Source organism: Thamnophis sirtalis, unplaced genomic scaffold, assembly GCF_051295495.1.
Source record: "Thamnophis sirtalis isolate CommonGarterSnake01/CBP01778 unplaced genomic scaffold, rThaSir2_p1.2 scaffold_3, whole genome shotgun sequence".
Lineage (NCBI taxonomy): Eukaryota > Metazoa > Chordata > Lepidosauria > Squamata > Natricidae > Thamnophis > Thamnophis sirtalis.
In genome coordinates, this window is record NW_028261383.1 from 145,394,972 (window position 1) to 145,416,322 (window position 21,351).

The 21,351-nt window shown below is 42.6% G+C and overlaps 1 protein-coding gene across 3 annotated transcripts in view; it reads right to left on the minus strand.

Moving 5' to 3' along the window:
• Positions 1–747: 747 nt before the first annotated feature.
• Positions 748–21,351, minus strand: part of HLF (HLF transcription factor, PAR bZIP family member) — a 72,960-nt gene continuing 52,356 nt past the window's right edge. For 2 of the 3 annotated variants that reach the window (XM_014061494.2, XM_014061496.2), the window contains exons 3-4: positions 11,718–11,938; positions 748–7,461 (exon numbers count right to left, since the gene is read on the minus strand). In XM_014061494.2, the coding sequence (XP_013916969.1) occupies positions 7,243–7,461; positions 11,718–11,938 (440 nt within the window). In that variant the 3' untranslated portion in view covers positions 748–7,242. The remainder of the gene's footprint in view (positions 7,462–11,717; positions 11,939–21,351) is intronic. The other variant, XM_014061495.2, reaches the window with a different exon arrangement.

The window sequence follows — 21,351 nt, forward strand, 5'->3', positions numbered from 1 at the left end:
TTGCAAGCAGCCACTGTTTCATTATTTCCACCCTCCATGCATTGAGTGAAAGTTAAGGGGGAGAGCTTCTCTTCAGGGTCTGTGATAGAAATGTATGGAGAGGAGTTTACTGTCTCTCTCTCCTTTTGAGAGGATCTTCTTCAGCACCTAAACCATCCAGTCCAGGGTTGTCTATAACATACAGCAATAGTACTCAGGAGGAGCTTCTCAACCCTATCTGGAGATGCCAGATGATTATTTGGCATTCAAACCACTAGAGCAGGGATCTCCAAAACTTCAGATTTGGCAACTTTAAGACTTGTGGACTTCAACTCGCAGGATTTGCCACCCAGGATGGCTGGCCGAGGAATTCTAGGAGTTGACGTCCACAAATCTTAAAGTTGCCAAGTTTGGAGACCCCCCTGATCTAGAACCACAAACACATTCCTCATTTGTTTGGGGGCTTCAGATTAATTAAGGGGCTGGGCATGGAACAATAGTATTTCATTCCGAGCAAGTTTGGGGAAAGGGGCTAGGCTAAATCCAAATTAATTTCGGCTAGGTGTGGAATTAAAAATATAAATACCCAGTGTAAGTATTTATACATTTTGACTTTTCATAATTAAAAAGCAGCAACTACTCTAAAGCAGAGTCACAAATTCTTTATAAAGGGTCACAGCAGCAGCCAGGGGTCTAACCAACCTTCAGAATCCTGCCTCAACTTTGGGATCTAAAGGCAAGAAAGACAAACACAACCTCAGACAAAGAAAAAATTTAAATGTTTTTATTAAACGTTAAAGAATAACAGAAAGATTCGGGCTGAAAAACATACAGAACACAATTCATGTCATGACGTACATTTAATTTGATCTTGTTTGTTAAACTCTGGTGAACAGAGCTCTCCTGCGAGGTTGCCAGAAATACAACAGTGGATCACTTGAGAGAGGAGAAAAGGGTGGAACATTTTCCCAAATAAATTGAAAATACCAAAAGCTCATTCTTGCTTTTCTCAAACAACACACATGCTAATGCAAGTGTGCATACATGCACACATACGACGCACATACAGTTTTTGAAGCAAGAATAAAGGCCGGGGGGACCAGTTAACTCAAAAGATAAGGCTAAGTTTCATTCATTAATAATTTACCAAAATCTTACTCAGAAGTAAGCCCACTGTGTGCAAAAATACTAGAGCATATACAATTGTAGCCTAATTTACATCTCACTCCAGCAAATAATATGCAGTCTTAAACCAATGGAGCACTGAAACAACAGACTACATGTACAGATGATGTACGCTCCTTACAATACCAGAGTGTGGAAAAGCTGTGGCCTTCCTGTTTTGGCCAACTCCTTGCCGTACTGGCTGAGGCTGATGGGTACGCAACATCTGCAAGACATCTGGAGAAGCGACGGTTATCTGCAACAGTTTCAGGACTGATGAAATAGCTGGTCCTGATAATCATTTCCTGAGAGATCAAGAATGTTTCTTGCAAACTCTTTGCCAGAAGATGCACTGGCTTCTTGGTGCAGATAACTATCAGTCCTTAAGCAGGTGCCTTCCAGAAATATTAGGGCTATGAACTCGCTAGCTGACATGGCTTTGGGATGCTTCAAAGTATGGGCAATATATTCCCATCACATTTGGAATGCATCCAGTTGGGAAAGGCTGGCAGGTAGGATTTGGAAGAAGACAACTCTTATTCCAATGTCACCATGATCCACAAGCCAAACCAGATCTAGCTATGTAATTTGAAATGTGCAGGCAGCTCTCAGGTTTCAGTTCTGATCAGTGGTCTATCGCTGTTGGCCTTGTCCTAGATTCTGCCCATCTCTGGAAAATTCAACCTCATTTGTCCTGTGTTCAAGTCACAGCTGACTTGCTCCTGTCCTCATTTATGTTTTTTCTTTTTCTTCTTCGAGAGAAGCTTATCACTTACCTATTCCGATTCATAGGGTAAAACCGAATAAACTAGCAGGCCACATTAAAGATCAAAATTGGAAGCAAACATGTTTTGAGGGCAGATCAAGTGTGGGCATCTGGTTGCTTTGTTGTGGTTCAAGATATTGTATTGTGTGTAACTACGGATTATTCACAGAAGCCACCGTAAAATTTGACAGTGGCTTCTATGACTTGGTATAGTTGTCCTGTCAAGAAATTAAATGATCCTACAATGATGAAGTGACTGGTGTTTCTAATATTAACAGCTCTGTATTGAGGAGATCTTTATATCTCAAAAGAATTTCCAGATTAGTGATTTTTTTTTCTTTAAAGTCTCTATATCCATCATTGAAATAAAACTTTTTAGCCTGGAGAGCATCTTTGTTAATTTGATTTTCTATACTGTCCCCTCCAGACAAGGCAAAATTATGAGTCAGACCATTAAAATATTTGGGATTTGGGGGAAATGAACAGAGTTTCTGTTCACAACTTCTTAAACTAGGCTTGTGAACTCAATGAAAATTATTATCTTAATATTTATTTTTACTTCCACACAAACATAAACATTTAGAAAGAAATATTTACTGGCCAGCAAAGGATAGTTTATCCCCTAAAGAGGATTACTCAGCTGAAATAATGGTCCAAAAAAAAATCTATTAAAGCATTTAGGATACTGAGATATATTTTCAATCTTTCCGGAAAGTCATCTAAGAATGGCAATTTCTTTGAAATTGTCCAAAACTTTTGTTTAAATCACTTTTAATATAATGTGATCATGTAACAGAAATGCACTTGTTTTGGTGGGAAAAAGTGATCTAGAAAGACATGTGGCACCATAATTTTATGATGTGCAGTATTTTAAATGCTCTAAAAAAATACCCCAACACCTTTCCTGTAATTCACCAATTCAAAAAATCACCTCTTCAAGTATAAATGAAAGCCAAGTATGCCTCAAATAAGTCATATGGCTTTGCTCACTCTTGTATTCAACCAGTGAGAGAATGAGACTGGGCAAGAATATTAAAACAACAGACCTCTAGAAGATGCCAGAAGGAAAGCAGCAATAATAAAGGAGAATATTTGCAGCTCAAGGTTGATATGAAAAAGCAGTAAGCATGAAGCCAGGATGGGGAATCTATGCTGTTTCAATGTTGTTGAACTTGCTGGTCAGCAGCATTATCCAACATGGGTAAGAGTAAAGAACGAGAAGCTATGTGGTTCCACAAGCAGAAATGACTGCCTTACAGAAAACTCTGGGCACCAAAATTGGTATAAAAGGAATTCAGTTTGGACAAGTGTGTCAAACAGGATACCAGGGTAGGGAAGGAATACTGAGCAACTAACCTGGCCTCCTCTTTAACATCTGAAATGATTCTTAGGTAAAAATAAAGTTTCCCCTCGCACATCTGTGCTAGTCGTTTCCGACTCTAGGGGGCGGTGCTCATCTCCATTTCAAAGCCGAAGAGCCAGTGCTGTCTGAAGACATCCCTGTGGTCATCTGGCCAGCATGACTAAATGCCCAGGGCGCATGGAACATTGATACCTTCCCACTAAAGTGGTCCCTATTTTTCTACTTGCATTTTTACATGTTTTTGAACTGCTAGGTTGGCAGAAGCTGGGACAACTAATGGGAGCTCCGTTACGCACTACTAGGGATTCGAACCGCTGAACTGCCAACCTTTCTGATTGACAAGCTCAGTATCTTAGCCACTGAGCTACCATGTCCCTGAAACGATTCTTACTGTTTCTAAATGTTCCCCCCAAATCAAACACCCTTCCTAAACCCGGAGAAGTACACAGACCTACACTGTTGATCACCTAAGAGAGCTGTGGCTGGCTAGGAATTTTGGGTGCTACCGTCCAATGCAACTAGAAGTCCAGTATTTGGGAGGTGCCTGAAGCAGAGGTCCTACCTGCTCTCCACTGTATTGAATTGAAAAATAGGCCTTCTGTTTTAGGTCTGTTGAGCTGTCTTTGGGGAGAGGTCTGGGCAGACACTCCAGCCTTCTCAGCTGATGTCTTTTCAAAGAAACTTGTTTCAATCTGCATGAACCGGAAGTACTTTTTTTTCTTTCCAAAACTCTCATCGTGGACACAAAACCTCATCGTGGGATAGAAATCTCAGAGGGGATTGATGTAACGCAAGCTCTATGAGCATTATTATTCATCCTGCCCAATCCCCAATGTATTTGCACCCTTGAAACTTGGTGACAGATATTAATTGTCCAACCAATTAACTGCATTTTTTTAAAAAAAGGATAGTTGAGCTGTATTTGCTCAGGAGAAATTTGAAAGACTGCAGCAGTCTTTTCTGCGTGCCTGAAGAGAAAACATTTTAGAGTCCCGTCCATCTCTATAAATCCCCAGTCAATTTTACATGGAAGGTTTACATGAAGCTTGCAGGAACTCTACAGTCCTTCAGGGGGGAATGGGGGATGTGCACAAGCCTCTTCTTCTCATACATGGACAGTTGCTAAAGTGGGGTACATTAAGAAAAAGAGGGAGGTAAAGCCTTCTATTGCACCCAATGGGATCCTTCCAGAAGTAAGCAACTGAGCCCAGCGACATGGATCATTCTCTAACTGAAAACACAAAACTATGTTAATGTGCCAGTGGCAAGCTGTACAATATCATCATTTTTTTAAAAAAAGCCCTAAAAGCATTTCTTCGGTATTCAATATTCATGAATATATAAAGAGATATATTGTCATCTTTAAGGTGAAATAATCTAGTTTTTTTTTAAACCATCTCTTTGCTTAAACATATGATTGATATATATATCTTATTCTTTTTTCCCAAAATACAGAATCGACATTTGTCCTTGAAAAATACTGTACAGAAAAAAATCACACTCTAAAGATTCTGTATAAATTTTATACATTTTATAATAATCAATTTCTTTTGGTCTTCAGGAAACATTTAAAAGAACTGAATTAACCACGGTGTGACAACACCGCCGCTTTTCAATATATATCTGTATCTCTTACATTCATTTCCTTCCCATCCTCCAAAAATACTTCGTATAATATAGCATAAGTTTAGAAACAAATTATAGATAAAAAAATAACAGGAGAATCTTTGAAAACAATCAGCTCATTATACAATCACAGCAGCATGTCAAGGCAAAACAAAACTAAAAACCCCACAAAAGTGACTTCTAACTGAATCAAAGCCATTTTTTTGTGGGGGGGGGGGGAGGAAAACCCAGCAGGTGGGAAATCTACAGAAATTATATTGCACATAGTAAACTAAAAAGCTGAATTCAAAGAAATAAGAATTTCAGAAAGTCTAATGGAGAGTCTCAGTCATCCAGGTCATGGTTGACAAGAAAGGTGCCTTTTCCAAAGGAGACTGGACTTTCCTGGTTTTTTTTTCTTGTAGTCATTTTGCTTCTCATCCAAGAAACCTCTTCAGTTCTGTTCAGTTTGGAAGAACTGAAGAAGCTTCTTGGATGAGAAGAGAAAGTGTCTTCGAGGGAAAACAAAGAAAGCCCAGTTGCCTTTGGAAAAAGCACCTTTGGGGCAAGAATTTCAGAAACTGAACATCAATGGAAATTTTTAAAAAATGCAGTCTGCTCAAACTCCAAAGATAGTGCAATGTAGGCCTTTTTTTAAAAAAAAAATTTGGTTTCCAGTTCTCTGGTCAGTGAATTATCTTGATTTTTGTATAGAGTTTCATCCTGACCTAGCATGCCAATCAGCATGGCTTCTACATACCAAGAACAACACTGGACTCTTTGAATAGTGGGTGATGAGCCAAAGCCAAGCATCACTTGACCTCCGTCCCCAATGGTGGATGGATCCAAACTCCTCCGGTTATGCCAATCGCAGATTGGTTAAGGGCAAGGACTAGGATCGGCACCAAGAGCAGCAGATGTTCACAAGAGCAGCTTGACCATCAAAAGCAGACAAGCTCTCTCCCAATGACCAAATTCAAGATCCCTGTGGACTGAGCAGACTGTAGAAAGATTTGCAGAAGCAGCATAGCAGGTCACTAGCTGAATTGACACCCTGAATTCCCCCCCACCCCCACCGCCCAAGATTTAACTGACAGTTTCTAGATTTCCACTTGCTGGTTGCAAAGTATAAAAGAAATCAGATGAAAGACAGAGTTATCCTGGTCAGCTCTTAATAAGATTGAAACACGTGTTTCAGAGTTGGAGTCTTTCAGCCTTGAAGTGTTTTGCACTCCTGTATTTAGTGTTGTGCCCTGCACATCACAAAAAATGGGGGGCGGAAAGCTGGTACAAGCAAAAATTTAATTCACCTAAGGCAGGAATATGCTTTGGCCTTATCCGTACAGCATAAATGGATAGTGTGCAGTCATCAGATGAATATGTTTTTGCTTGTTCTGGTTAGGGATCATTGTTAGGCAAACTATCAAGAAATCTTTAATGTTTTAGAGAAAAATAGCACTAAAAAAATTATAGTATTAGGGTACCAAAGTCATCCAATGCCCACGAGAAATATTTTAATCTGTACAAGAGAATTACTGACTATGCCCAAGGGGTGCGGTCTATTTATAATTTTAAAGCAATGAAAGGAAAGTTAGCTGTTCCTTATTTCTCTACAATGATGATATAAAATACATAATGAATCTGGAGATCTATTTTATTTACCAAAATGTAAAAACATAACAGTAAATGAAAACCGAAATAAAACAAAAAGGCGAATCTATAAATTAGTATCTCTGCAGTACAGCATGAATACCAATTCTGCATTATTATCAGTAAGTTTACACTGCCTGATGTGCCTTATTGAAATAACAAACCAAAAACAGCTTTTTCTTCTTTCTCTTGTTCTTTCTCATTACCAGGATGCTTTTCTTTCATTTTCTTTCTTTCTCCCCCCCCCCCCCCAAGTTAAATCAAAATAATGGGATAGGGTAAGACAAAAATACAGTGTAAGCAGCACTGGAAAATATATACATACATATCTAGATGTATGTATTCCATAAAAAGTTTAGTATGGCCAGTTTCAGCCAATCCAATCCTACAAAGAGGGTTTCATAAAAACACAAGAGCCAAGACAGACATGCACACTTATTCACAAGTATGCCTGGGCAGGTGTGCACAAGCATACGCGCGCGCGTGCATACACACAAACTGTACACTGGTTCTGTTTCTGCTTTCTATTAAAGTGCCCATGACTGAAAGGTTGGTTTGGGTGAGGTGCTATCGAACAGGAAACACACTGTCCCATCTATTTAAATGCCAAAACCACAAAAGAAAATTAAAAAAAGTAGATGGGAAGAAAAGAAACAGGGGGATGGTGGTGGATGGGATTGGATGGGGGGGGGGGTGGAGTTGGGTAGGAGGCCATTTAGAGAGGACCATGCCGGGCTTCGTACTTGACAAGGACGTTCTTGCATTTGCCCAATTCTTTCCGTAGGTCAGCCACTTCCTGGCGCAGGGCCGTATTCTCCTTCTCAAGGAACGAGGCACGGATAGCAATCTGGTTTTCCTTCAGCCTCCGGGCATCTCTGGATCGCTTGGCAGCCATGTTGTTCTTTCTACGCCTTGCCCAGTATTTGTCATCCTGCTCATTAATCACAGAGGAAAAGAAAATCGGTGTTAGATTTCAGTAGAGGAATAGAGGCCCAGAAAGGCATCAGCAGGGTTGTAGGTATCCTGTTGTGTTCCACTCAAACACTGTTGTATTGAAAAGCAAGTGCAAGATGACACTTGCAGGGCTGGGATATCTTCTAAAATAGAAATAGATGCAAACTACTTATCTACTTGCACAGTTTGTACTTTAATGTTTCTTTTTAAGTGATGGATGGATAGATGGATGGATGGATGGATAGATGGATGGATGGATGGATGGATGGACGGACGGACGGACAGACAGACAGACAGACAGACAGACAGACAGACAGACAGAGATCAAAAAGATGATGTGTGGTGAGATATCATGTAAACTACTGGAGTCTTCATGATCTAGCAAAATAATGAGGAGATACGGATATTTTTAAATCTTTAGACTTTTAATGTACACTGTCCCGCTCTGAAAATGTGAAAAATAAATAAATAAAAATTTACAATTGCATTGAGGCATCTTCCTGATCCTGGCATCCAGTGGAATGATAATCCTTAGCATCTCAAGTTAATCAGGGTGATGGAGCTAGCGCACCAAGAGGATGCCAGGTTAGGAAGACGGGTGGGGAAAAAAAAAAAAGAGAATCAGGAAAAGGATTTAGCAGAGGCTGGAACCTCCCCAGTTTCTTTGATGGAACTTTTACTCTTTTCTCGCAATATAAACAATAAAAGTTCCACTTTTCCACTTAAATAGTAAAACTCCTTTGCATCTTAGATACAGTAGCTGAAGACATTTCTTGTTTTTTTAATTGTTAAAGCATGGTTAAGATCTGAACTTAAATCTTAGCATTCAAAAGTAAGTGTCAATAAATTCACTGGAGCTCACTTCCAGGCAACTGTGCAAAGGATCACATTTTTCCTCCATAAACCTGATTTTCAGTGGATCATATCTTGGCTGAGGATCAGTGGTGGGTTCCTACCGGTTTGGACCAGTTCAGTGGTTTGGCAGCCTAGGTCGCTGGAACCGGCAGCGACCCAGGTCTGCCATGCCCCTAAATAGGTTCTCTGAGTGGTGCCTATGGTGCTGCCATCTTTATTTTTTGCTTCTGCACATGTGCAGAGCAATTTTTATTGCATTAGGTATGCACGCGCAGTGCGCCCATGAGCAAACCGGCACTTGTGACTGCCGGAACCCACCCCTGCTGTGGATATATTTTAACTCAGGTTTTTAGCAAAGTAATAGGGACCTAGTACTTTGCCAAAAAACTGAGTTAAAAGATATCTTATGACAGTGATGGCCACCTTTTCGCCACCGAGTGCCTAAACCAGAACGCATGTAAATGTGCTTTCAGGCCATTTTCTGGCATTCTAGGGCCTGCGGATGTGCTCGCCGGAAACCAGAAGAGCAGCTGGTGACGGCACATGTGCCCACAGAGAGGGCTCCGCGTGCTACCTCTAGCATGCGTGCCATAAGTTCGCCATCACGATCCTATGAGAAGGAAAAATGAATAAAGTGGGATATAAATGTGTAAATCAGATGGAAATGACTAGGAATCAACAGGAGTAGCATAACGACTCCTGCATTCCATAGCTTTTCCCTGGGCACTCCTGCTCTTAACAGTGATAAGAAGGAGGAAATCTTTTTAACTTGTTTTCCTTATCTCATTTTTTTTCCAAATGCCGTCCTGGGAATAATGTTGAACTGACAACCAAAGGTCACTTCAGCATGGTCAGAATGTATTTATGTATTTAAGAGACTTATACGGCTATTCATCTTCTGTGCCAGAATCCTGGATGGCTTCCAGCACAGCGATCAAAAGCAATAAAGCTGATATCTAAATAAACAACTCTTGGCATCCTAATCCAATACTTGCCAATGAATAAAAAAACCTACTATCATTTAGATTCCATCTTCACCTCACTGGAAAGAAGGACCAGGCTTTTAAAACTTTCTAGAAGGCTTGAAAGGTGGGGGACCACAGAGGGCGGGTGTTCTACAGGGCAGCATCTATTCTGCTGAGAATATTTCTCACAGCAACCCCACAGGACAGTGGTGAGATTCAAAAGTTTTTACTACCAGTTCTGTGAGCGTGGCTTGGAGGGGCATGGCTTGGTGGGCGTGGCAGGGGAAGGTTACTGCAAAATCCCCATTCCCTCCCTATCAGCTGAGACTTAGGAGGCAGAGAATAGATGGGGGTGAGGCCAGTCAGAGGTGGTATTTACTGGTTCTCTGAACTACTCAAATTTTCCGCTACCGGTTCTCCAGAACTGGTCAGAACCTGCTGAATCCCACCTCTGCCACAGGGGCTTTCCTGGTCCCTCCTTACCCAGAAAGGACCTGGTCATCTGAAAGAAGGCCCATCAGTTTCCTGGGATGTGCCTATTGAACAGAATCAATAGCCAAGCCCAATAGCCTGACCACAAAATTAAGGAGTTTAAGATTGTCTAATGAATGTCTCTTTCTAGCTGGGAAATTGCCTTATGTATTTCTGTAGTGCGTCCTTCCCATCTCATTCCTCTCCAGAAAAAAAAATAGCAACTTTAAATTCAATTCGTTCCTGTATTACCAAGTCCATGCACACCTCTTATATTTTTTTTTTTAAAAAAACCTAACCCAGAAAAAAGAGCAAACATGTGAAATCACATCCGTCCAGAGACGGATCTAATTTGTGCTTGCCTCTCTTTACCTGAATTCTGCAACTAATTTAACCCAAGGAAGCACAAGCTCTGCTCAAGCTTTTTGCTAAGAATGGAAGAAGATGAAGCAACACAAACCCCAGGAAGTCACTGCCTGTTATTTCAATCCAAAAAGATCATCAGTGGCTCATTTCTAAGACTTTTCTGCCTTTAATGGCAGGAAAAGTCATTAAAAAAAAAACACCTGCCCCCTTTGTTATTCGGTTTCCGGTTTTATATTCCTGCGATGAATGCAGAGACATATGCAGAGTGTTCCTTAACTTTTTGAAGACCACAGAATTATATACCAAAAAAGATTGGATTTTTTTTTTGAATGGTGACTCTTTTAAAATAATTGAAATAATATGTGCTGTAATAACTCAACTTGCTTCAGGAAATTAGCACCTCCATCTCACCTGAGTTGGCTCGTTTTAGCTCTGTCACAAATCTTTCTGAACAATCTCTGCAATCCTGTGCATTTTAAAAGTCTGCGATTTAGAAGCAAGATTTATCGCATCTGCAATTCTTCATAGTTATCCTATTTATAATTGGTACAGTGTATGCCCAGCATTTTGAGCTCAGAGAAGAATTGAGAATTTCAATTCAAGATCTATTCCTTAGAAAGTAGGCTCACTGAACAACATCTGATTTCAGGTAAAAAGCACACCACAATTCCCTGGAAGGAAGACAATCTTGAATTTAAGGTGATACTACCCTGTTCACTAAAAGGAAGGGTACAAAAATTAAAATGAATGCAGGAAAAAGACCTCTGCAATTTCCAGTTTCCTTAGGTTACCATATTTTTCAGAGTATAAGACGCACCTTTTTCCCTCAAAAAAGAGGCTGAAAATCTGGGTGTGTCTTATACATTGAATACAGCATTTTTTGCCTCCTGAAACCCCACCCCCTTCACTAAAATGGCCATGCATAGCCTCTAGGAAGCTTTTAGAGAGCTCCTGGAGGCTGGGGAGGGCAGAAATGAACAAAAAACAGCCCGTTTTTTGCTCAATTTTACCCCTCCAGCCACCAGGAGCACTCTATAAGCTTCCTAAAGACTATCCATGCCCTTTTTTTAAAACAAAAAATGGGGCCGTTTTCACAAAAAATGGGCAATTTTTTGCTCTTTTTTGGAACCCCCCTCCCCCTTCCAGGAGCACTCTGCAAGCTCCCTAAAGGGTTTTTGGGGAGAGAAACGGGCCCATTTTTGCAAAAAAAAAGGGGGGGGGCTGTTTTGAGGAGATTTGCAGAGTGCAAAAATTTTTCCCTCTTCAAAACCTTGCTTCGTCTTATACTCCAGTGCATCTTATACTCTGAAAAATACGGTAAGTATCTAGGATTATCAACTCCAGCTGAACCCACTCTTGGAGATTCAGGGCTCTCTTTCCCTGGTTCTCATAATAAGATATTTGTTTATTCCTACCAAATGTTAACTGTACTGTGTCAAATTGCTGTCCTTCCCGTCTCTATCACAAGTATGGGAGAAGCTAGAAAAAGACACTCTTTCTTTAATGTGACCCATCTACCTGTGCATACTCCAATTTACTGTGTCCCTCTGCACAGCCCTAGACACCAGTCCCAAGTTACCTTCAGATCTTCGGGAATGAAGACTTTGCGAGCTTTCTTAATCATCGGCTGGGGCTTGAGCTCCTCCTCAGAGAACTTGCGCTTGCGAGGGTCAAATATTTCCTGACCAGGAATGCTAGAAAGAGCAAGATCGGCAGGGTCTGGTTCATACCCAACTTGAACCTGAATGCTGTCGGGATCAATGGGACTTGGCGTGTTTCGGTGTGTAGGCAAGATCTGACCTGAAGAAACACACACAAAAGGATGCTTTATCAATAGAAGAAAATATTTGTAACTTGGTGTTGAACTGTGGAGTTTTTGGTGCTCTTTGAGCTTGGTGGTTTTCTTGCAGATGTTTCATTACCCATCTAGGTAACATAATCAGTGTTAGAAAGGAATGAAATCCCCGTCCCTTTCTAATACTAATTATGTTTTGTAGTTCGTTACTATATCATTACTATAGTCTACAGTGGACAAGGCAAGCCTTTCTAGCACTGAAGAGTGGGAAATGAAATATCTGCAAGACATAGCCAAGATCTCTCAGAGAGACCAAGAATTCCACAAATAATGCTTTGAAGCAGTAACATAATAATATTGCTCAGGTAACCACTTTAACCCCTACATACTATAATCTGTCACATTTCCACTTTCTTGTCCTCTAAGTAAGTTGATGCTTATACCCCTTGTACAGGAAAGAAAGCCCTGGTCAGTTTATAATAAACATTGTCTTCTCTCTGCTTTTAACTGGATGCTCACAAAGCCATTTTCACTGGACTATCTGATAAGATTAGAAGAGCCAAGAATGGCCAACTAGGCCAACTCAGGAAGGACAGACACATGGACAGGAGAGCAACTGCCCTTTCCCACTACTGTACTGTTCTCTAGCCATTAGCATTAAGTCATTCCGTCTTTGATCCAAGGTATAAAGTTACCAAGAGTAATATCAAATGATATATAACTTAATATTTCTACAGTTATTTGGTAGAATATAGAATAACAGAGCTGGAAGGCACCTTGGAGGTCTTCTAGTCCAACCCCCTGCTTAGGCAGGAAACCCTACACTATTTCAGACAAATGGATATCCAAAATGTTCTTACTTCCAATGTTGGAGCATTCACAACTTCTGGAGGCAAGTTGTTCCACTGATTAATTGTTTAACTGTCCTTTGTCAAGGACAGTTCAAAATTCAAGGGGTCTTGAATTTCTCCTTAGTTCTAAGTTGTTTTTCTCCTTGATTAGTTTCCACCCATTGCTTCTTGTCCTGTGTTTTGGAGAATAGTTTGACTCCCTCTTCTTTGTGGCAACCACTGAGATATCGGAACACTGCTATCATGTCTTCCCTAATCCTTCTTTTCATTAAACTAGACATACCCAGTTCCTGTAACCATTCTTCATATCTTTTAGCCTCCAGTCCCCTAATCATCTTTGTTGCTCTTCTCTCCACTCTTTCTAGAGTCTCCACATCTTTTTTACATCATGGTAGACACTGGTGTTTATATCACAGAGCAGCCTTTTAGAAAACTTAAGTCTGAGGCACAATGAGAAGCTTAGATTTATACAAGTCTCCAACTAAGTATAGCCTCAAGAACAGAATCTAGTTTATCTGTCCTGTTTTCACTTAAGACCCATTAGCAATGAAGATGTTGGAATGGGAGCAGGGAGACACAAGTTCAGGTCCATCGGTAGCCAGGGAAGTTCCCTGGATGAGTTTGGGTTGGGAACTCCTTCTCAGTCAAGTCTACCTCAAAGAGTAGCTACTGTGGTGAAATATAAGAAGGGGCGCTATGTACACTACTTAAAGCTGCTGAATGAAAGATGAAATAAAATAACCCAGAGTATTTTAACAGATGAGAAAGTAAGACCATCCCTAGTAGCCATGAGGCAGGGACGTGCAGTCAGGGGAGGCAGGGCCTCACCACAGTCATTATGAAAAGAAAAAAAATTAAAAGGAAAAAGGCTGAGGTAGTTGCTGCCAGAGTCACAGTGGATGACTCTGCTTAGTGCTTAACTGTTTAAAAAAGCCTCTAAAAAAGTGCCCTCTGCAGGAGGAGGCAAGAGAACCACGTGCCTCATTTAGTCTGGCGTTTTATGATCACTCGAGCAGAGTTAAGCAAGGGTTAAAAGCCGAAAAATTCCTTATGTAGATGAGGCACGTGGTTCTCTCGCCTCCTCCTGTAGAGGGCACTTTTTTTAGAGGCTTTTTTTAAACAGTTAAGCAGAGTCATCCATTGGAGGCTCTGGCAGCAACTAACCCAGCCTGACTTCAGCAGTTCTTGCCTTTTTCCTTTTACATTTTTACACTTTCATCATGGCAGACAAGAGCAGAGTTGAAATCCTCTGTGACACAGCTGGAAAAGGTATGTGGGTCGGAGGGAGGGGGGAGGAGTTCAAAATTAATGTAATTTGTAAGTAATTTTTTATTGTAAGTAATTTGTGTATGTGTGTGTGTTTGTTTGTTTGTTTCTTCACTTCACTCAAACAAACTCTCTCTCAATTTGAGAGAGAGTTTGTTTGAGAAGAGAGGGGCAGCCTTGTTTGAGAAGAGAGGGACAGCCCACCAGCAGAGGCGGGTCTTTTACCCGCCTCTGCTGGCAGGCTGGCGCTTTCTTTCTTTTGCCAGGCCCCTCGCACCCATGTCCAGCCTGCTGGAGCTCGCAGCGCCGGGGGAGGAATGAGACTCTGTTGTCCTGTGGAGCTCGTTGCCGCTTGAGCGGAGAGGACAAGAAGGAGGAGGAGAAGAGTTGTGAGACCTTGTGCCGGCCAGCCGGCCAGGCGGGGAGTAGGTCGGGCGGGGGGGGTGGGCTTCGCCAGGGCTTTCGGAAAGCCACGCCACGCTAGGGCTTCACCGGGGATTTTGGAAAGCTGCACCAGAGCTTTGGGGGGGCTTTCGGAAAGCCTCCCCGAAGCCTTGGCGCGGCTTTCTGAAGCCCCACCGTGCCAGGGCTTCGTGGCTTTGGCAGGGCTTTCGGAAAGCTGTGCCGAAGCCCCGCCGCTGGCAGACATAGGGCAGCTTTTACCCGCTTGCCTCACCAGCCATAAACCTCACTGCACGTCACTGCCATGAGGATGTCATATACATGCCATCTATTGGATGCCCAGAAAAGATTCCTCTTGTGAGGGTGATGTTTAGCATGAGACAACTCAGCATGGTGCCATTCGGACTCACATAAGCAAGATTTACTAAACCTTGAATAAGGTTTGAGAACGCCCAAGAATATGAACAGACCAAGTCAGAATGTGTACCTGTCTTGGGAGGACTTTAAATAATAATTCTGAAAATTGGCTGGTACTTCCCAATATAGAGCAATCCACGCAAGTGAAGGGCCTGCTAAATTATCAGGTGACAAATTCATCATTTTAGAAAAAGGAGCAGATCATGGAAATAACATAGGTCTCCTCTTTGAAACCATTGTCCACATTCAGCCAACCCGTCTACGTAAAATATTGGCTCATTGCACTAGCACCAATACACTGTTGCCAGCTTGCCAGCGGTAGATCCAGAGTGGCTGATAAGGCTGAAGAGAAAGTTAAGGTTTCTCCCCTTATTTTATTAAAGGAATGTTTTTATAGCATCTTAATGCCGCTTCAAATAATCCTTGAGTTAGAAAAGCTGGATGTAAGAATGTTCTCTCTTGAACGGACGATTGGTTAGATTGACTGTTGATGCGCTGAGCCCTGAAAATCAGATTACATAAAGAAAGTTGGGATGCATTTGTACAGCTCTTTCCCCATCCATATGCTCACTTGCTCTCTTGCTTCCATATGCTGCATGAATGACACATCTCTGACCCTTACATGAGCTGTTCTTTGTCAGCTGGGGTTTGTGCTCTAAACAGAAAAAAACCCATCTCAAATGTGTGTGTCTTGAGTTGTTCGTTGCTGTACACTATACATCGCCTTCCAAAATAACAGGACATTATAGCAGAAAGGTGCAGACTAGGGAGAGCTGTTTATGGAGGGCACAAAAGTGTTGATTCAGTGGCAGTTGTGTCTTGTCTAATTCCTTCTACAAAGCAACGCAATACTATTTGCTGGCCGAGAGGGCTGAAAAGCCCTGGGAGAGATTCTTCCCCATTTTTTAAAAAACAAAAAAGGGGAGATCCAGAGATTCATCTCTTGTACCAATAATATAAACTTTCCTTCTGTTGCACTGTGGATGCTCGGTGCCAAGGTGCTGAAAAACGGGCATATGCTGTTTTAGTTTTGCTCACGGAACAGATGATAATAGTGAGGATAAAATCGAAAAGTGGCATTTGATGATAGGCTTAGCCTTGTTTACACATCTCATCTGTGGCAGACGCCAAAAAAAACTCCTCAGCGGTTGAGCAGGAAACAAAGAATTCTTGGTTCATGCACAGCCTCCAACCGTCTCCTTCGGACTTTCTTCAAGGATTATTATTATAATAATGGATGGTTGGTCATGCTTTATTGTATAGCTAGCCTTAACTTGCAACCACAATTGAGCCCAACACTTCTGTTGATAAGCAGGACAGTTGTTAACTGAATCCCCCCCCCATTTTACAAACTTTCTTGCCACAGTTGTTAAGTGAATCACTGCAGTTCTTAAGCTAGTAGCACGGTGGTTAAGTGAATTTGGCTTCCCCATTGACTCTGCTTGTCAGAAGGTCGCAAAAGGGGATCACATGACCCCAGGGACACTGCAGTCGTCGTAAATATAACGCTGTTGCCAAGCTTCTAAATTTTGATTATGTGACCGTGGGAATGCTGCAACAGTTGTAAGTGTGAAAAATGGACGTGTCCCTTTTTTCAGTGCTGTTGTAACTTCAAATGGTCACTAACGGAACTTTTCTAAGTCAAGGACTACTCGTATTCAGGCCATTCTGCAGAAAGTTACATTCGAAATGCATTATATGTTGTAACCATCCATTAACAACTATGGGAAGTTTTCATGTAACTGAAGAACTTCTATTCCATGTGAGGGACAGGGATAATTTTGGCGGTGATATTCCGAGATGCTCTTTGAACACATATTTAATGAATGCTCCAAATCTATATTGTTCTCATGCTCTTGCTTGTGCTGTTGTGACACCAAAAGCAAGACTGTGGGATGTTTCCCAGAAGATGCAGTTTGCATCCTGCCCAATTGGTTGCATCAATTACACCATTTTATGTTTTTCAAAACCAAACCTGTGAATTTGAACATAAACTCGCAGTGAACTACAGCCCATGTTGATGTACATTGCTACAGGATTTGAAAAAGTTGCCATTCCTCATTTACATAGCTGGGGGTTTGTGTTTGTTTGTGTGTGAAGTGTGTGCATGTAAGTGACCAGCAGGCTCGTCTTCCCACCTGTGAATGAGAGAGATTTCTCTTGATCTATTTTCTGACCGTTATATTAAATACTGTCTTTCTTTGTGATAGTTCTCAACCAGGGACAGGAATGTGGCTTTAACGATAAAATTGCCTCACAGCAATTAACCTCCGTACGATGCTATAGCTCAATCCACTAAACACGCATGGACAAATTATGTCCCTCTCCCGTTCACAATGATACAAACATGCCTTCCGAACCTTCTGTAGGATCTGTCCTTGTGCCTCAATTTGGGATGCTTAAATTTTCTTTAGTTCAAGGTGGGTCAAAGGAGGACAGCGTGGAGAAGATCACATGCCTCGCAGAAAGAGCAGCAGAATAACTCTGCATCAGCACACTGTGCAGCTGTGACAACAACACCCAACTACAAGAGAAGGTCAGCAGACCAGAAAGGCTGCAGGATAGGATCAGCAGGATTTCTTCCTAAAGTTAAGGCAAAATATTTGGTTCTGCATTACAGCTCTCTGAAGCTGCTATTCATGCTCATTTTTGATTCTAATTCTATCTTAATTAAGCAGATAAATTCAGCTGAACAGAAGGCTGGTCCACCCCGTGAAAATGAATACACAATTGGATGCTCAGCAGATGAGGCTCTGTCACCATTTCATTACTTCTCTTAGAGTCCCAGGGGTGTCAAACTTGATTTCATTGAGAGCCGTGCCAGGGTTGTATTTGACCCTGGGAGGGGGTGGGCAAAGTGGGCATGGCCAGCTCGACATCATTCGTGTCAGAGGGAGTCTATGGTGGCCTGAGCGCTCTGCCAGAGAAAACGGGCTCCTGAACTCTGTTTTCGAGTGCAATGGCTTCCTGCAACCCTCTGCCAGTGAAAACGGAGCTTGGGAGGACTTGCCCTCCCGAACTCTGTTTTCGTTGGCAGAGGCACTGCAGGCCAGTCCTTCACTGTTTCCAGGGCAGCCACATGAGTCAAAACTAAGCATCCCACAGACTGGGTCTGGTCCCTGGGCCTTGAGTTTGACACCCCCGTCTTAAGACGACCTTCTGCAGTTATTTCAATAGGCTATTGGCTTTATCCAACCATGAATCCAATTATTTAGAGTGACTGTATGATCATTGACCAGATCTGGTAGGAATTCCTGGGTTTTTTTATAGGTATGCCCAAATGTATCCATGTTTGGACTTCATCTTTAGTGATTGGTCAAGTTTATACATACAATGGTAAAAACGTGTCTGTGTATGTACACCAATCCATTGGCGATATCGGTTTTCCTCCCGAATTCAAGGGGGCCTTACCCTAACCCTAAGTTGTTTTTTCTCCTATGGGATCCCCTAGCTGATGGGTATGGTTAGGAGGGGGTCAACCTTTGGAGTCCCCACCCTCTATGCTTCCCGGTGAAATACATGGGGAAAACCCATAGGGGGGAAAAAAACCAACTTAGGGTTACGGTTAGGCCTTCTTGAATTCGGAGGGCAAAGCCAACCTCGCCAACTGATTCCTAGCCGATGGGTATGGTTAGGAGGGGATCGGCTTTTGGAGTCTTCACCCTCTATGCTTTCTGGTGAAATACATGTGGAAAGCCCATAAGGGGAAAAAAACCAACTTATGGTTAGTGTTCTGCCCCCCCCCCTTCCGTCCGGTAATTAACGCAGCCACAGGCTTAGCTGTTTGCCACTCTTTATTCACAGCAATTATAATCCTGTTGGCTGAAAGCCCAGACATGACTCACTTGCAAGATGTTGGCACCCAGACTCCAACAGGCACGGGGACACAAGGCAGACAAGACAAGAAATTCTCCAGATTAGTATGAACGGTTGTGTCCTGCCAAAGGACTCCTCCCAAAATCTCTTCTTATACACGCCCTTGGGAGGGGCCAAGCCACAACCACCTGTGCTTGATTATCTCTTATGAGTCTGTCTCCGTAACTGCTGCCTCCGTTTCTCCACCCTCCATTGCCTGGCATCAGGGACAAACTCTCTTCCCCACTGCTTCATGCCTAAGGCGCCTCCTGGTGGCCAACCAGCCTCTCTGATCCCTGCTTGCCCAGGATCCTCCACATCTTCCATAGCAGACTCATAGGGGTCCTCGCTATCGGAGTCCATCGGCAACTCCAACAGCTCCTGCTAGCCAAAACAGGGTTAGGCACCCTTGAATTCGGAGGGCAAAACTGACGTCGCCAACAGATTCCTAGCCGATGGGTAGGTAAGGGTAGGCCCCCTTGAATTCGGAGGGAAAAGCCGACCTCACCAATGGATTCCTAAACCTTGGGTATGGTTAGGAGGGGTCGACTTTTGGTGTCTCCACCCACTATGCTTCTCAGTGAAAGACATTGGAAAATACCAAAGGGGAAAAAACCAACTTAGGGTTAGGGTTAGGCCCATTGCAATTCAGAGGGCAAAGCCGACCTCGCCAATGGATTCCTAGCCGATGGGTATGGTTAGGTGGGGATTGACCTTTGGAGTCTCCACCCTCTATGCTTACTGGTGAAATACATGGGGAAATCCCATAAGGGGAAAAACCAACTTAGGGTTAGGCCCCCTTGAATTCGGAGAGCAAAACCAACATCGCCAATGATTCCTAGCCAATGGGTATGGTTAGGAGGGGGTCAACCTTTGGAGTCTCCACCCTCTATGCTAATCGGTGAAATACATGGGGAACTTCCTTAGGGGGAAAAAAGCAAATTAGGGTTAGGATTAGGCTCCCTTGAATTCGGAGGCAAAAACCGACCTCGAAAATGGATTCCTACCCCTTGGGTATGGTTAGGAGGGGCTCAACTTTTCAACTCCACATCCTCTCTGCTTCCTAGTGACAATACATGGGAAAATCCCATAGGGAGAAAAAACCAACTTTGGGTTAGGGTTCCTAGCTGATGGGTATGGTTAGGAGGGGGTCGCCTTTTTGAGTCCCCAGCCTCTATGCTTTCCGGTGAAATACATGGGGAAATCCCATAGGGGGAAAAACAAACTTAAGGTTAGGGTAAGCCCCCCTTGAATTTGGGAGCAAAACCGACCTCACCAATGGATTCCTAGGCCATGGGTATAGTTAGGAGGGGTCGAGTTTTGGGGTCTCCACCCTCTATGCTTCTCGGTGAAATACATTGGAAAATACCATAGGGGTATAGGAAAGTTGGAGGGGGAAGATGGGGTGTATGGAGGATGGAAGTGTTAGGTGGGGTTGTGAATGATGATGAGTTGTGTTTTCTTTTTTATTTTATTTTATTTCTTTTTTTATAGCAAATATCCAGTATATAAGTGACTGTAAAATGGAATGTGAAAATGAATAAAAAATATTTAAAGAGCAGAAAATACCATAGGGGAAAAAATGAACTTAGGGTTAAAGTTAGGCCCCCTTGAATTCGGAGGGGAAAACCAACATCGCTAACGGATTCCTAGCCCTTAGGTATGGTTAGGAGAAGGTCGACCTTTCAACTCCCCATCCTCTTTGCTTTCCGATGAAAACCATGGCGAAATCCCTTAGGGGAAAAAAAACTAATTTAGGATTAGGGTTATGCCCCCTTGAATTCGGAGGGCAAAATTGACATCACAAATGGATTGGTACCCAATGAGTATGGTTAGAGGGGGATCGACTTTTGGAGTCTCCACCCTCTATGCTTTCTGGTAAAATACTTGAGGAAATCCCATAGGGGAAAAAACCAATTTAGGGTTAGGATTAGGCCCCCTTGAATTCAGAGGGGGAAGCCGACCTCGCTAACAGATTCCTAGCTGATGGGTATAGATAGGAAGGGCTCGATTTTCAACTCCCCATCCTCTCTGCTTTCTGGTGACAATACATGGGGAAATCCTTTACAGGAAAAAACCAACTTAGGGTTAGGGTTAGGCCCCTTGCAATTCAGAGGGCAAAGCCGATCTCGCCAATGGATTCCTAGCCAATGGGTATGGTTAGGAGGCGGTTGACCTTTGGAGTCTCAACCCTCTTTGCTTCCTGGTGAAATACATGGGGAAATCCCATAGGGAGAAAAAACCAACTTAAGCTTAGGGTTAGGCCCCCTTGAATTTGGAGGTAAAAACCAACCTCGCCAATGGATTCCTAGCCGATGGGTATGGATAGGAGGGGCTCAACTTTTCAACTCCCCATCCTCTCTGCTTCTTAGTGAAAATACATGGGGAAATCCATAGGGGAAAAAACCAACATAGGGTTAGGGTTCCTAGCCGATTGGTATGGTTAAGAGAGGGTCAACTTTTCGAGTCCCCATCGTCTATGCTTCCTAGTGAAATACATGGGGAAATCCCTTATGGGGAAAAACCAACTTAGGGTTAGGGTTAGGCCCCCTTGAATTCGGAGGGCAAAACCGATGTCACCAACGGATTCCTAGCCGATAGGTATGGTTAAGAGGGGGTCAACCTTT